The following is a 12,824-nucleotide window of genomic DNA, read 5'->3' as shown; positions in this document are numbered from 1 at the left end:
GACTGATCAATTGGACTGCTCTCTACTCTGGCCAGCATGGCTGCTATTGGCTTGGGGTTCACGAGTGCCTCGTCCCCATATTATCAGGTCAGGGGTCATCTCAGAGACCTGGACCCCCCCGAAAGGTGCCTCCATTGGACAGCCAAACACCTCTCTCATCCACCAATCACTTGATGGACACCTGCCGATGCTCCACTTTTTTTACGTAACGCCCCACTCAGACGTTAGTCACATGATCGGGGTTCTCCCTGACTTCGATGCACTCTATCTCCTCCCGTTCCCGCTCGCGCTCTCGCTCGCGCTCCCGCTCTTTCCGCTTGGCGCGCTTCTTCTTGCTTCGTCTCTTTTTGGACGGCGGGAAGAAGGTGAGGAAGACGGGCATCATGACGAAGCAGTGCAGCACGGTGCAGCCCGCGGTCAGGAGGGAGCACTTGAACAGCGTGTAGGTCAGGTTGGAAGGCACGAACACCAGGGGCATCATCCCGATGACGAAGCAGGAAGCGTTCTGCAACACGGCCGCCCCGTGCTCCTCCAGTGCCGACTTGATGCACGCCGTCCTCGTGTGTTCAGTGGCCAGCACAAACGTGTACAGGTGCGGCGCACAGTGATCCATGGCAAAGTTCAGCGTATAAATAAGGCACAGGATTGAGATGCTGTCCATGCCAACGTTCCAGAGGGTCATCAGACCCAGCACGCCCAGCTCCACCGACGTGACCGTCAGGATGAGCCAGAAGTTCCCCAGGGGGTTGACGACGAGAAAGAACGTGAGGATGAGGATGGTGAGCACGCTGAAGCCTGAGGTAAGGATGGGCGATATGACCGAGGAGCTGTAGCGGTCCATGAAGACGAAGGTGGGGTTGAAGGCGATGAACTTGATGCTGTTGATCAGCATCAGCGGACGCAGCTTCTCCAGCAGCTCCACCACCTCCTCGCGTTTCTTCTCGGTGGTGCGCGCCACCAGGTACATGCGCGAGGCGATGATGTCGTACTCGTCGCCCTCGCTCTCGCGGTTCTTGGAGAAGATGATGTCCTCGGTGAAGTGCTGGTACTCTGGGCTGTGTAGGAAGGAGCCCTTTAGGATGGTGATAAAGTCGTTCTTGGTCGACGCGCTCACGTTTAACACCCGCAGGTAGTGGAAGAAATTGTCGATCCAGGATATCTTGTTGAAGCCGTGACTCAGTGTCTTCAGGTGCTCCTGCACCGTGGAATTCCAGTACTCGATGGGTTCATAAATGTAGAACCCAATAACAGGGCTGTAGTTACTGAAGTACTTCTGCTGGGTGAGCGCAAAAGACACACTCGGAGAGTTACTTGCCAGCAGGTTCACAACGTTTGACCCGTCGCTGATTTGTAAACATCCCATGAAGGAGAACGAAGCGTAGATGAGATAGAGGATGACGACGAACGGTTTGACGTAGGTGTTGGTAATCCACTCTGTGTAGTGCTCCCGCAGAAAGTGCTGGATGAAGTGGTTCTGGTATGGGACGGTGTCATGGTGTGTGGTCATGTCGTGGCCGTCGCTCATCATGGTCTTGAACCATGTGGGCTGGCGGTCTAGGTACTCCACCGAGGGGATCTTGCAGCAGAAGATGCTGTGGTAGCGATTCTGCTCAAGCTGCCCGGCGAACACCAGGCACGAACCGTAGAAGGAGAAAACGTAGAAGTAGTTGACCAGGACGGCGACGCACATGCTCTGGCAGAAGACCTTCACTGACTCGATGTTGGTGAAGGGGCTGGCGCCCATGCCGAAGGTGATGATGTAGAGCGAGCTGGTCATGGTGTAGCATACCATCACGTCTGCAAAGGCGTCCGCCACGCGTTCCTTGAAGGGAAGGGTTTCCCGCGTTCTCCTCCACCCCGCCAGCAACTCGAACACCCCTTTGGTTCCATGGCCTGGAAGAGAGGAAACAGGACTTGGTTACAATCATGATTTTACTTGAAGAGTAATGGTCATACAAATAATTGCGTTTAATGATTTAACAAAAATATAAATTACATTCCTGTTTGGCTTAACCTTTGTAAACAAAACAAAATTGTAATAAAGTAATAGTAAAGTAATAATAAAAATAAATGTACTATGGATAAAACATAGTGGAAATAGCTGATCTACAAGCTCACAAAGCATCACATCACACGTTGTGAGCTTGTATATTTGCAATTTCTGCAATTGTTTGGAACATGGAAACTATTCAGACACTTATAACCATAATTAAAGTAACTGCGCCTATAAGGATATGTGTCCAGGTAGCCTCGGAAACCCAGACGTTTTTATTTCCAGGGAGGTAAAAATAAAGTCTGGGTCTGAGTCCACTTCAATTCGGCATAGAGTATTATATAGTAAATTGACGCACACATGCACAGTTTGCACACACACACACACACACACACACACACACACACACACACACACACACACACACACACTCGTCTCTCTGTCTCTCGCTCTAATTAATCAGTCTCATGTCCAGCAGCTGTGTCTAGATTCTCCCGGCAGGTTTGATTCCCTACAACAGTCTGTCTGCTGTCTGACACAGTGAAATGATATGCAGTGGTGGAAAGTATAACTAAGTACATTTACATTACTTGAGTATTTCCAAGTGAGGTTTGTGAGGTTGTAGATCTGCTTCTTTCAAAGGATTGTATGTATAATATGATGATACCTTTTGAAACGGCAAACGGCACATTCTGCATAATGAGTACTTTTACTTTTGGTAATTCAGTGATGCTTGCGGAACTCGACTACGTCTCGTTCCTGACCGCATCACTGTCGTGGCAATAATCACGTTAAATTTAGTGCCGGAAGTGCATCAAAATAGAAGCTCCGGGGAACCGGAAACCGGAAACACTTTCATGAACCGGAAACACTTTCCTAAAAAAGTTGACTTTACAAAGTGACCTCACATCCCCGATCATCTTAATTATTTTTTTTACGCTCCAAAAAGCGTTCATATTTTGCGGGAGAGACGGATGAGGAGCAGAAATGAAGCGCCAGCATATCGATCCATTCATCACCACGGAGAGCGCCCTGGATTAGGAGATACGAGTCATTCTTTCCGCCGCGCTAACATGGGAATCAATGACAAGCTAATAGTTGCACAGAGCGTTAGCGTACGGAAAGCGAAAAGCGAAATGCCAAAAAAAAAAGAAGGAAAAATTCGGAATATTCTTATCTCGCCCCGTGTCACTAGGACGTCGCTAGGACGTCCACAGACGTCGTAGGCACTAATTTTTCGGAATCCTTATGACGGCCTCATGCGTCGTATGAACTGAAACGGTTATACCACACCCTCAAGTGTAATATTGCTTAATTCATCTTTAGGGCCCCAAATCACACCTTGGAAAGTATGAGTGTCTATTTCAAACACAAAGTGTTTTTTGACGGGGAGGGAGGGGGGGGGGGGGGGGGGGGGGGGGGGGGGTCATATTTTGACGGCCAGTCATAATTTCACCTTCCTCCCTAGCTAAGTATTGGACAGTATTAGGATGTTGATATTCATTTTGTATCTTTAGGGCCCCAAATCACACCTTGGAAAGCATGTGTTCTTTTGACTGGGGGGTCATATTTTGACGGCAGCAACTGCCTGTCATAATTCAACTTTATTTTATTTAAAATATCAACTATATCTACCACCAGGCTTATTTGCGTAAGTGAAATCTGTTCGTTTCCTCTACAGTGACAGAAATAGACATGAAACGCATGGTTCAAAGGCATACAGCACAGAGTACAGCATAGTGGACTGCCCACCCGCCCACACATACAGTACTGCTTATGTGTGAAGTACTCAAGCCATCTTTTTGCTGTGCCAGGAACCTGTTATGAATTCCTGAACACCAGAATAATTCAACATGCATCTGCCATCTAAATATTTCAACACAAGTGAACCGCAGTGGTTTTGACCTGCAGGCCATTCACATGGGGTTCTGTGTCAGCACATTTGTTTTAGTTTGTTTTAGGTTTGTCTTCAGATCTATTGAGGTAAACTAAATGACAGGACAGGAAGGGAAAAGTTGCTTTTCATTTTACAGCATTAGATATGCCCCCCCCCCCCCCCCCCCCCCCCAGAAGGGGAACTAATCAACAACAAACAAATCGTAATCAAGCCAGCAGACAAAGGCTCCTGCATAGTAATTATGGACAGACACGAAAGCGATTTGCACCATCTTATGCAAACATTTACATGAGCATATGGGAGCAGACAGCACTAGAAAAATGCAGACTTAAACCAACACATTATTATAGGTTTCTGGATGATATATTTGGAATATGGGAACACAGCAAGGAAGAATTCCAGGAATTTATTGATGTTCTAAATAGCCATCATAGATCCATAAGGATAAAATTTGTGACACACACTGAAATGATTGACTTTCTTGATGTAACAATCTTCAAGGGCCCAAACTTTAACACAAATGGGAAACTAGACTTAAAAGTATTCTTTAAAGAAACAGACACCCACGCCCTATTACACAAAACGTCATTCCACCCGACACACTCCTACACAGGGATAGTCAAATCACAACTACTAAGATTCCATAGGATTTGCACGCAAAGAAGTGATTTCAAAATAGCTTGTAAAACACTATTTAAGGCCCTCAGACTAAGAGGATACACTAGGACATTCCTCCGGAAAGCTCAAAGTACCTTCTTAGAAATAAGAGTGCAGGATCCAGGTCCCAAATTGGCCCTGATAACCAGTTATTCAACACAGCACACTAGCCAACAACAGAATAAAAAGGAATTTTGAGAACCGAACGGATGATCTTCTAAAAGATTATAAAATTATATCGGCCTACAGAGAAAAAAAAAACCTTAAAGATTATCTAGTACACAGCAAGCTAAAAGAAATCAACACACCAGCACGCCAGGGACCAGAATACTTCAAACCCAAACAATTAGTCAAAAATAGAACTACAAAACGCGTGTTAGAGATTAAACAACAAATAACAACCAGAATCAGCAACTGCATTTACTTAATCACATGTGAAAAATGTGGTTTACAATATGTCGGAGAAACGGGTAAAACAATAGGTACAAGGCTGGGACAACACAGATACAATATTAACAATGGAAAAAAGACAACCACAAGGTTTGTGCAACATTTCATGGCTCACGGCATTGAAGCTCTAAAATGCGCTGGACTTCAACACAATCCCAACTGGACAGTAGGACAAAGACGTTTTAATGAAAAACAGTGGATTAAGAACCTCAACACGGATTTTCCTGGAGGCTTAAACATGCCTAAAATCAGATCTTGAACACAACAAAAACTTAAACTCAGGATTAAACTGGGGAAATCTAAAAATGATTGGATCAGACTTCCTTCGGATACATGGCGAATGCATTTATTCCTTGCATTGTGCCTACACATGTTGCGACTTGCGGTCGCAACATGTGTAGGCACAGTGCACTGAAGTTTTTTTAATTCCCCCCAGAAGGGGAAAAAACAAATTAGCTGAATTAGCCCAACGATAATAAGTCAGGTACGTAGTTAATTGGCAAACTTGGCACTGCCTGGTTTTGGTTTCATTAAACCATGAGACGACTCAATTAGCTTGTGTCAGCCGGTTAGTAGAGGATGTGTAGAAGGAAGGAAAGGAAATTCACAACCCTGATTTTTTTTTAGCACCATCGCCTGCATCCTTTTCCAACAAATAGGACATTAAGTAGCGTGTCGTTTGCTCAACGTGATTGGAAAAGCACCAGGATCCATTACAGTGATTGATGAGACTCAGGTGTTGGTGGATAATGGAGACAACATCTTGTAAAGCAGAGTTTCTCAAACAATGAGTTGGGACCCATTTGTGGGTCAAGGACCCATTTTATTTTTTTGCATCCCGAATCCCGAGTAAATATGACTTAAAAGTATGCCTTTAAATGGTTAAATTCATAATGGATTTGTTTGGTAACTTTGGTTCCTGGTGGTGAGACACCAAATGTATCTTTTTGGTCTCAACTGAAATGGTTTGGGAACCAGTGTTGTAAACTTGTAAAGCATCATAGGGTTGTATTAGCCTGACCTAAGCAGAGACATTTCTGGCCTAGATGGGAGGGTCGCGCCTCAGAAATGCGCGCACCCTGATTGGATCTCATCGATCTGTCCGTCACCCCCGGCCCCTCCTCTCCCCCCTAGTGCAGCGCTACGTCACATCATTTAGAGCGACGCCCACCCGGAAGGGTTGACTCCCACTTTTAGACTGGTTCAGCCCACGGCTTTTTCCAGGCTTTCATCTTTCGCGCAGACGAAATGAAAGCCTGGGTATCGAGGCTAGGGTTGTATCAATAAGTAGCCTTGCCGAGCCATGAGGCCCATAGGGGCAGGAGCCTATCTCCTGTTTCTGTAGCGTGAGGCAGCTTGATGTACAAGTACACCCCCTGGACATGACGCTAGTACAGTATGTCACAGGGATTTACCCACAATCCAACCCTTGATGCTAAGTGTCAAGCAGGGAGGCACTGGGTCCCATTTTTAGAGTCTTTGGTATGACCCGGCCGGGGATTGAACCCTGTCCTCCCCGTCTCAGGGCGGACACTCTAACCACAAGGCCACTGAGCTGGTGTTGTATCAATGCTACACTGTAAAAGTAGGCAGAGGCGGTACGTGCTAAATGGTCCTGAATTAGTCATGGGTGTGGTTTGGGCGTTATGTTAACGAATTAAATCAGAGTTGGCTGCCATTCATTCCTTTTAAGATCAAGGCAGGCAGGCAGGCACTGTTAACTTCCCTTCATCCACTATGTAACAAAGGTCTGACATTTCTATTCAGAGCTATAACACGTGATTGCGTTGTAGTAACATACGTTTTCATCAGCTGCATGGAAATAATTATTCCCCTCTATTTCATATCGGCAAGAGCTTCCCCTGAAATGTCTGATAGAATTGCCCTGTAAACTAAACTATTTGATATAAACCAATTTGTTTTTGTGTTTTTTTTAATTAATGTACTAAAGGAAAGCAATTATTTCTGTCTTTGATTCACATTCATGTTTTGCAATAGCCTGCGAGAGCTGGGTTACATTATGTCTCACTCAGTACAACATTTATCAATTTTGGGCAAAAAATTTAAATCATTTAGTGATATACACAACTCCTGGGAAATTTCAGAAAGGCACTGTATCTCTCTTTTAAAGTAGCCTGTCTCCAATAGCCTTGCTGAGTGAAAACTGAGATGGCAATGGAATCTAAATGAGGATGGCTGAGTTAAACATGAGCACAGACCTCAACTGTATTCAGACACATACCTGACAGGCTTCTCAGACTAAAAGAGGAGACAACATGGCAGGTAACAACAAGTACTGTAGAATGATGAGCACTTGAGCAGGTATACCAAGGCTTTTCATGTTAAATTGATACGTGTTAATTTTGTGGTCCCAAAGTCAGTAACTAACTTAAAGAGGACAGTTCATAATTTGTGCTATAACTGGTGTTCACTGCATGGCCATTAGTAGGCACCTGAAGGGTGGACCCTTTGCTGACTAGCCCCGACAATTCACCTTTAGCTAAACCCCACCCTCTCCCACTTAGACACTCCCACTTAGACATTTTCCAGCTGGGCTCATTCATTCCAATGTAAATATCATGGATTTTACACATTTAATACTGGTTAATTTTTGGAACCAGACCTTCAAAATCTCTTCCAAATCCGTCAACAAGGCCTGCCATATGCACTGGAAAAATATGTGCATGAGATTTATTTTCTAAAACAATGTTTTATCATATAGGAAAACTATTGGTGGAGAGGTTTGTCTAACCCATATTATGCTTAGCTGTGATTGGACCATAGCAGCTTGGGGAGGGGCTTAGCTATAGGTCAATTGAATATGGGTGAGCTAGAGCTCAATTATTTTGTCACCCTGGGTTTGAATCCAGTTGCATGGAGCTTACACCCAATGTACTCCAAGCTAAATAATACAACCTAACAAAGTCTGGACAATCCAGAAATATCAATCAACAATGATGATGACGTAGGGGGTGACAAGATACAGTGAGAGGAGCATGGGGCCAGAAGTGTGACTGCAGCTCAATGCTAATCAGTTTTGGAACCAAGATGTCTCAGACTGTCTGCATTTTGAACTGGCTGTCCCTGTTTACTGATGGATGGATGTGGAAGAAACAGGGGGTTTGAAGGAGGGAGAGCCTTAATTGGCTATTGCAGTAATACAATTCAACTACTGTCCCTTTGCTATTCCCAAAACAACGTCACACAGACGCACAAATACGCACAAAAGTACACACAATTACAGAAACACATGTGACAGTCTGAATACCATCTAATGCCCTCTGTCTCTCCCTCCCTCTCTCTCCCTCACACACACACACACACACACACACACACACACACACACACACACACACACACACACACACACACACACACACACACACACGTGTCAAGTCAATTTCATTTCTAGGGCACATTTAAAATACAACCAAGGTTGACCAAAGAGCTGGACAGCATAAAAACAAAACATATACAGTAGAAAAAATGTCACGCAAAAAAGGAAATACAGAACAAACTGTAAAATGGGAGAGCACAGCAACACATGATACACACATACACTCACACTCACACACAGGACATCAACATTTTATGATGGCAATTTTATGAATGCCATTTTTAACCCTAACCTGAGTTATAGTAGATGCATACTCTTGTTGCGCACCAACAATGGCTGATCTACAGGCTGGAAACGTGTTGCAGCACGATTGATTTGTGGGTGTATTGCTGAACCATCAATGCTGATACAGTATCCCGCATAAGTGTCAGACCTATAGTTTTCCGAATCTTGCACTCCAAATGAAAAATCAATCGGCATTTGATGCTTAACCCGTTTTAAATTTGAACCATGCAGGTACAGTACAGTAATCGACAATGCACAGGGGGGCAGTTTGTTATAGCAGTCTGTCTTCTGGACTGTTTTTAGCCAAGGGGTGAAGTGGTGATGTGAAAATAATACCACCCCCCCTGCCCAACAGCAGACCTCTAATGGAGACCCTGGCTGCATTTGTGCTCCCCTCTTGTCTTCCCCTGGCAATACACAGAAAAGGCTCTGAGTCATTAAGCTAAATCACTGCTCTAAAACTTTGGTGGCACGAGGCCCCTAAAAAACACATTAATCACAGCGGGGAGTGTGAGGACGCGGCTCCCCAGCCCCGCCCCATCGCAGACTCTCCGTGTCTGTTCAGCAGCACGCCGTTTCTTTTGTCATCTATAGTTGGAGATGACGGACGAGCCAATACTGTGAGATGTTGGTGGAGGCGAGGGACCTCGCTCAATTGTGAACCCAAACTCAATAAACTGATAAGGAGAGAAAGAGAGTGCGTGACGATGTCGGAAGGGGAGTTGAGACGGGGAAAAAAAAAGCAATCTTTGTGTCCAAATCAATATGGTATAATTGTAAAGAACAAAACAAAATAACATCTCAGTTTTATGCCATTTCCACGTTTTCCTGAGATGCCACGTACAGAACATGTCTTGAGTTAGTTAAGTCTGACTATTTCATCCTCTTCCTTCGCACTCCCCACAGTGCTGTTCTGTTGGCTTATGCAGCTCAGTGTGTTGGTTTGTGAGCTAATCCTGCATGTTTAAAAGTACAGGGAAAAAAATAAAAATGGCAAATTCTAGGATGGAGGGGAAAGCTCCAATCAGATGGAGGGACAACTAGAAAAAGTGCTCCTCGGAGCACAGGTCTCTACCAAGTCGGGTTTGTGGTTGGTGGCGCTATAGCCTGAGCTAACGTGTTAGGTTTCTGGTCTAGAGGGGCGGGTCGCGGCTCAGATTTGCGCACGCCCTGATTGGATCTCATCGATCTGTCCGTCACCCCCGGCCCCTCCTCTCCCCCCTAGTGCAGTGCTACGTCACATCATTTGGAGCGACGCCCACCCGGAAGGGTTGACTCCCACTTTTAGACCAGAGCGGCCAATGCGTTCCTCCAGGCTTTCAATTTTTGCACCAACAAAAATGAAAGCCTGGTACCGAGGCTAGTGGCGCTATAATAGGGCAGTGTTAGAAGGCCATTAATTGTTCCTCAACATAGTTAAAATATTTCACAGCGCAATTATTTGCATATGCAAAGTTTTCCACAGATCACTGCAGTTATAGGTAAAAACACGAATCGGACTGTTATAGCGCCACCATGAGGCTGATTTGAATTTATTTAGATGTAATTTCTTCCTAGGTCTAGTTAGAATGTGCGTGCAAAATGTTACAGAAATTGCACACTGTGTTCATGATTTGAGGCATTTTGTTCAAAAGGGACCAATCCTGAAAACTTTGGAAGCCAATCTTAGCCAATCTGGATGGAATCATGTCATATGAAAGCAGGGAATCATAGCTTCAAATTGACATTGGTTCAGTTTGACCCACCAGTTTTGGAGATATGGCTTATAGAGTATATATCTTGCAGAAAACAGTGAGTTAAGAAAACATGCTTAGAGACACTTCTGTGGTCTCTAACATTACACCTACTACCTAGCTACATGTTTAAGCATATATTTCCCCCCAATATAAATTGACTGCTACAATAACCTTAATAAAAGGGACAATACACCATAAATAAATAAATACTGAAACCAGATATAATCATTAGGGAAGGTGTATGCATGTACTATGTGTACTATATGTAAACTCTTAATTTCTACTACTACCTAGAGATATGGCTTAATAGAGTATATGTCTTGCAGAAAACAGCGAGTTGAGAAAACAGGCTTGAAAGGTTCTTCACAATTAGAGACACTTCTGTGGTCTCTAACATTTCTACTACCTAGCTACATGTTTAAGCATATATTTCATATTTACATATTTACAATTTCAGCATTTATTACATTTATTTCAGACATGCTCTAGTACAGGGGTTCTCAACGTTTTTGGCCGGGGACCCCCGAAAATGCTTTGGCAACGTCTTGGGACCCCCGCCCCCCTCCCGACCCCCAATATAAACCCCTGCTCTAGTGTGTACAGTCTGCCTGTGCTATTAACTCATTTTTGGTTAAAAAAACCCTGTTTTTCTCCTCTCCTGAACAGTTAGTCTTGCCACCATGCCATGACTGTCTCTGTATCAAAAAGAGTCACATATGGCTACAATTTGTAGGAGTATAATATCATTATTATTTTCTTTAACTTTTTTTTGCAAAAATCTGCCTCATGGTGGCGCTATAGCAGGCCGTACTGGAAAATGTAGTGCAGAGGTTTGGAATTGGCATGCATGGAGTGTGTGCACAGTTTGGCAGCGACCGGGCCAACAGTGCTAAAGATGAGCTGTATGCAGACGGACAGACGGATGGACAACACGGACGGACGGATATACTGTACGTAAAGGACAGAGGAAGGGTAATAATAATAACAACCTAATGAGGAAGAGAAAGTATCAGAAGACAGAAATAGGGAAAACGGTGACAGAAGGAAGCCCTAATGAGAAAGGAAAAACAGTGAGAGACATAAGGGAAGTGTGAGAGAGAGAGAGAGAGAGAGAGAGAGAGAGAGATGGCCTCCAGCTAGTCACCACAAGTGGGTCCAGTCTGTGCCAAGGGCCTGTTGTGATTAACATCCTGTGGTTAGGAAGGCCCTGGCCATCTTGGGCTACATCGACCTTGGGACACTCGATGAGGGCTTTTCTCAGCACTATTTCTAGTTGTGCATGCTGACTTTTGTCTTTAGGGGGATGTTTTGTCATTTTCCAGCAATAGAATCCACTTGTGTTCAGGGTAGATGACAGAGTACAGCAACTTGCAATGGGCTTGGTTTTCAAGATACTCAATGGACCAGTGCCCGCATGTACCTGTCAACTACTTCAAAGAAAGTGAGTAACATCCATTGGCAAACAACAGAGGGGGGGGCTCCGCTCCGCTGATCTCATTCCCCTCAGATTCAGCACACACATAACAATCAACGTAGCTAACATGGAGTGAATTAACGGGAAGGGAATTTACTTTCAGCGACATTTATAATACTCAACTCTGTTGTTTCATGTTTAAATCTTATGTTTTCTCATGTTAGTCTTAAGGAAAAAATACAAATGTATTTCTGGCAAAGCCAAAGACATTTTGAAGTGTTTATATTTAAATGTGTTACATACAGCATATAATGAGCATCTAATCTAAGTGAAAAATATCGGCATGTTACAGGTTCTTTCCCTGCAACTGGCAATGTTGTCCAACAGACATTCATCTAGTCTGTGAGCAAATCACCACATCCCTACATTTCTCTTAAACACGCTTAAGGTGATTATCTAAAAGTGTAAACAGTTTCAAGAAGTGAACGAGTTTGTTCATGTTCACGGCACATAACTAGTTCTTATGAACGAAACGGTCATAAACGACCCATCACTGTATAGACTAGACTAGGCAGCACAAACTTCTCTTTTTTCCTGTTCCACATAATGGTGCATTGTAATGGCATTATTTATACTCGCTTTCATTACACAAGTACATGTAGCTATATACTGTACTGTAGCTATATCATACAGAATAGAAATCATTGCTAGTAATTGTTTCCACAAGTTAGGGAAATGTTTTAATTTCATTTACCGGCTACATTTATAAATGTACGTTGGAGGATTCACCCAGACATTACATTATAATATGAGACGATAATATTCTTTGGTCTTTGGCCCTGTTCTCTCAAGTTAACTTGGAAAGCTTCCAAGAAAATCGTTTGTGTTCTTGGTATTGAGAGAAACGGCCTTGGTGGATATTCAGTTTCCATTGGCCGGCTCTGTGTTGTTATCATACGTGTCCTTGGAGAGTCTCCCCGCCATACAACTAGTGAGCGCCTGCTGGAGGGGACCCCTCGTGTCCTCTCTGACTGGTTAAACTATAGGGTCAAACC

General features: G+C 44.1%; 1 protein-coding gene across 2 annotated transcripts in view; it reads right to left on the bottom strand.

Moving 5' to 3' along the window:
• Nucleotides 1–217: 217 nt before the first annotated feature.
• Nucleotides 218–12,824, bottom strand: part of ptchd4 (patched domain containing 4) — a gene marked incomplete at its 3' end in the record, with an annotated part of 49,003 nt that continues 36,396 nt past the window's right edge. For both annotated transcript variants that reach the window (XM_083789784.1, XM_083789785.1), the window contains exon 4: nt 218–1,893. In XM_083789784.1, the coding sequence (XP_083645910.1) occupies nt 218–1,893 (1,676 nt within the window). The remainder of the gene's footprint in view (nt 1,894–12,824) is intronic.

This window comes from Protomyctophum parallelum, assembly GCF_964188405.1.
Source record: "Protomyctophum parallelum genome assembly, chromosome: 19".
NCBI lineage: Eukaryota > Metazoa > Chordata > Actinopteri > Myctophiformes > Myctophidae > Protomyctophum > Protomyctophum parallelum.
The sequence above is the reverse complement of the archived record's forward strand: the minus strand, read 5'-3'. Positions and strand labels throughout refer to the sequence as shown.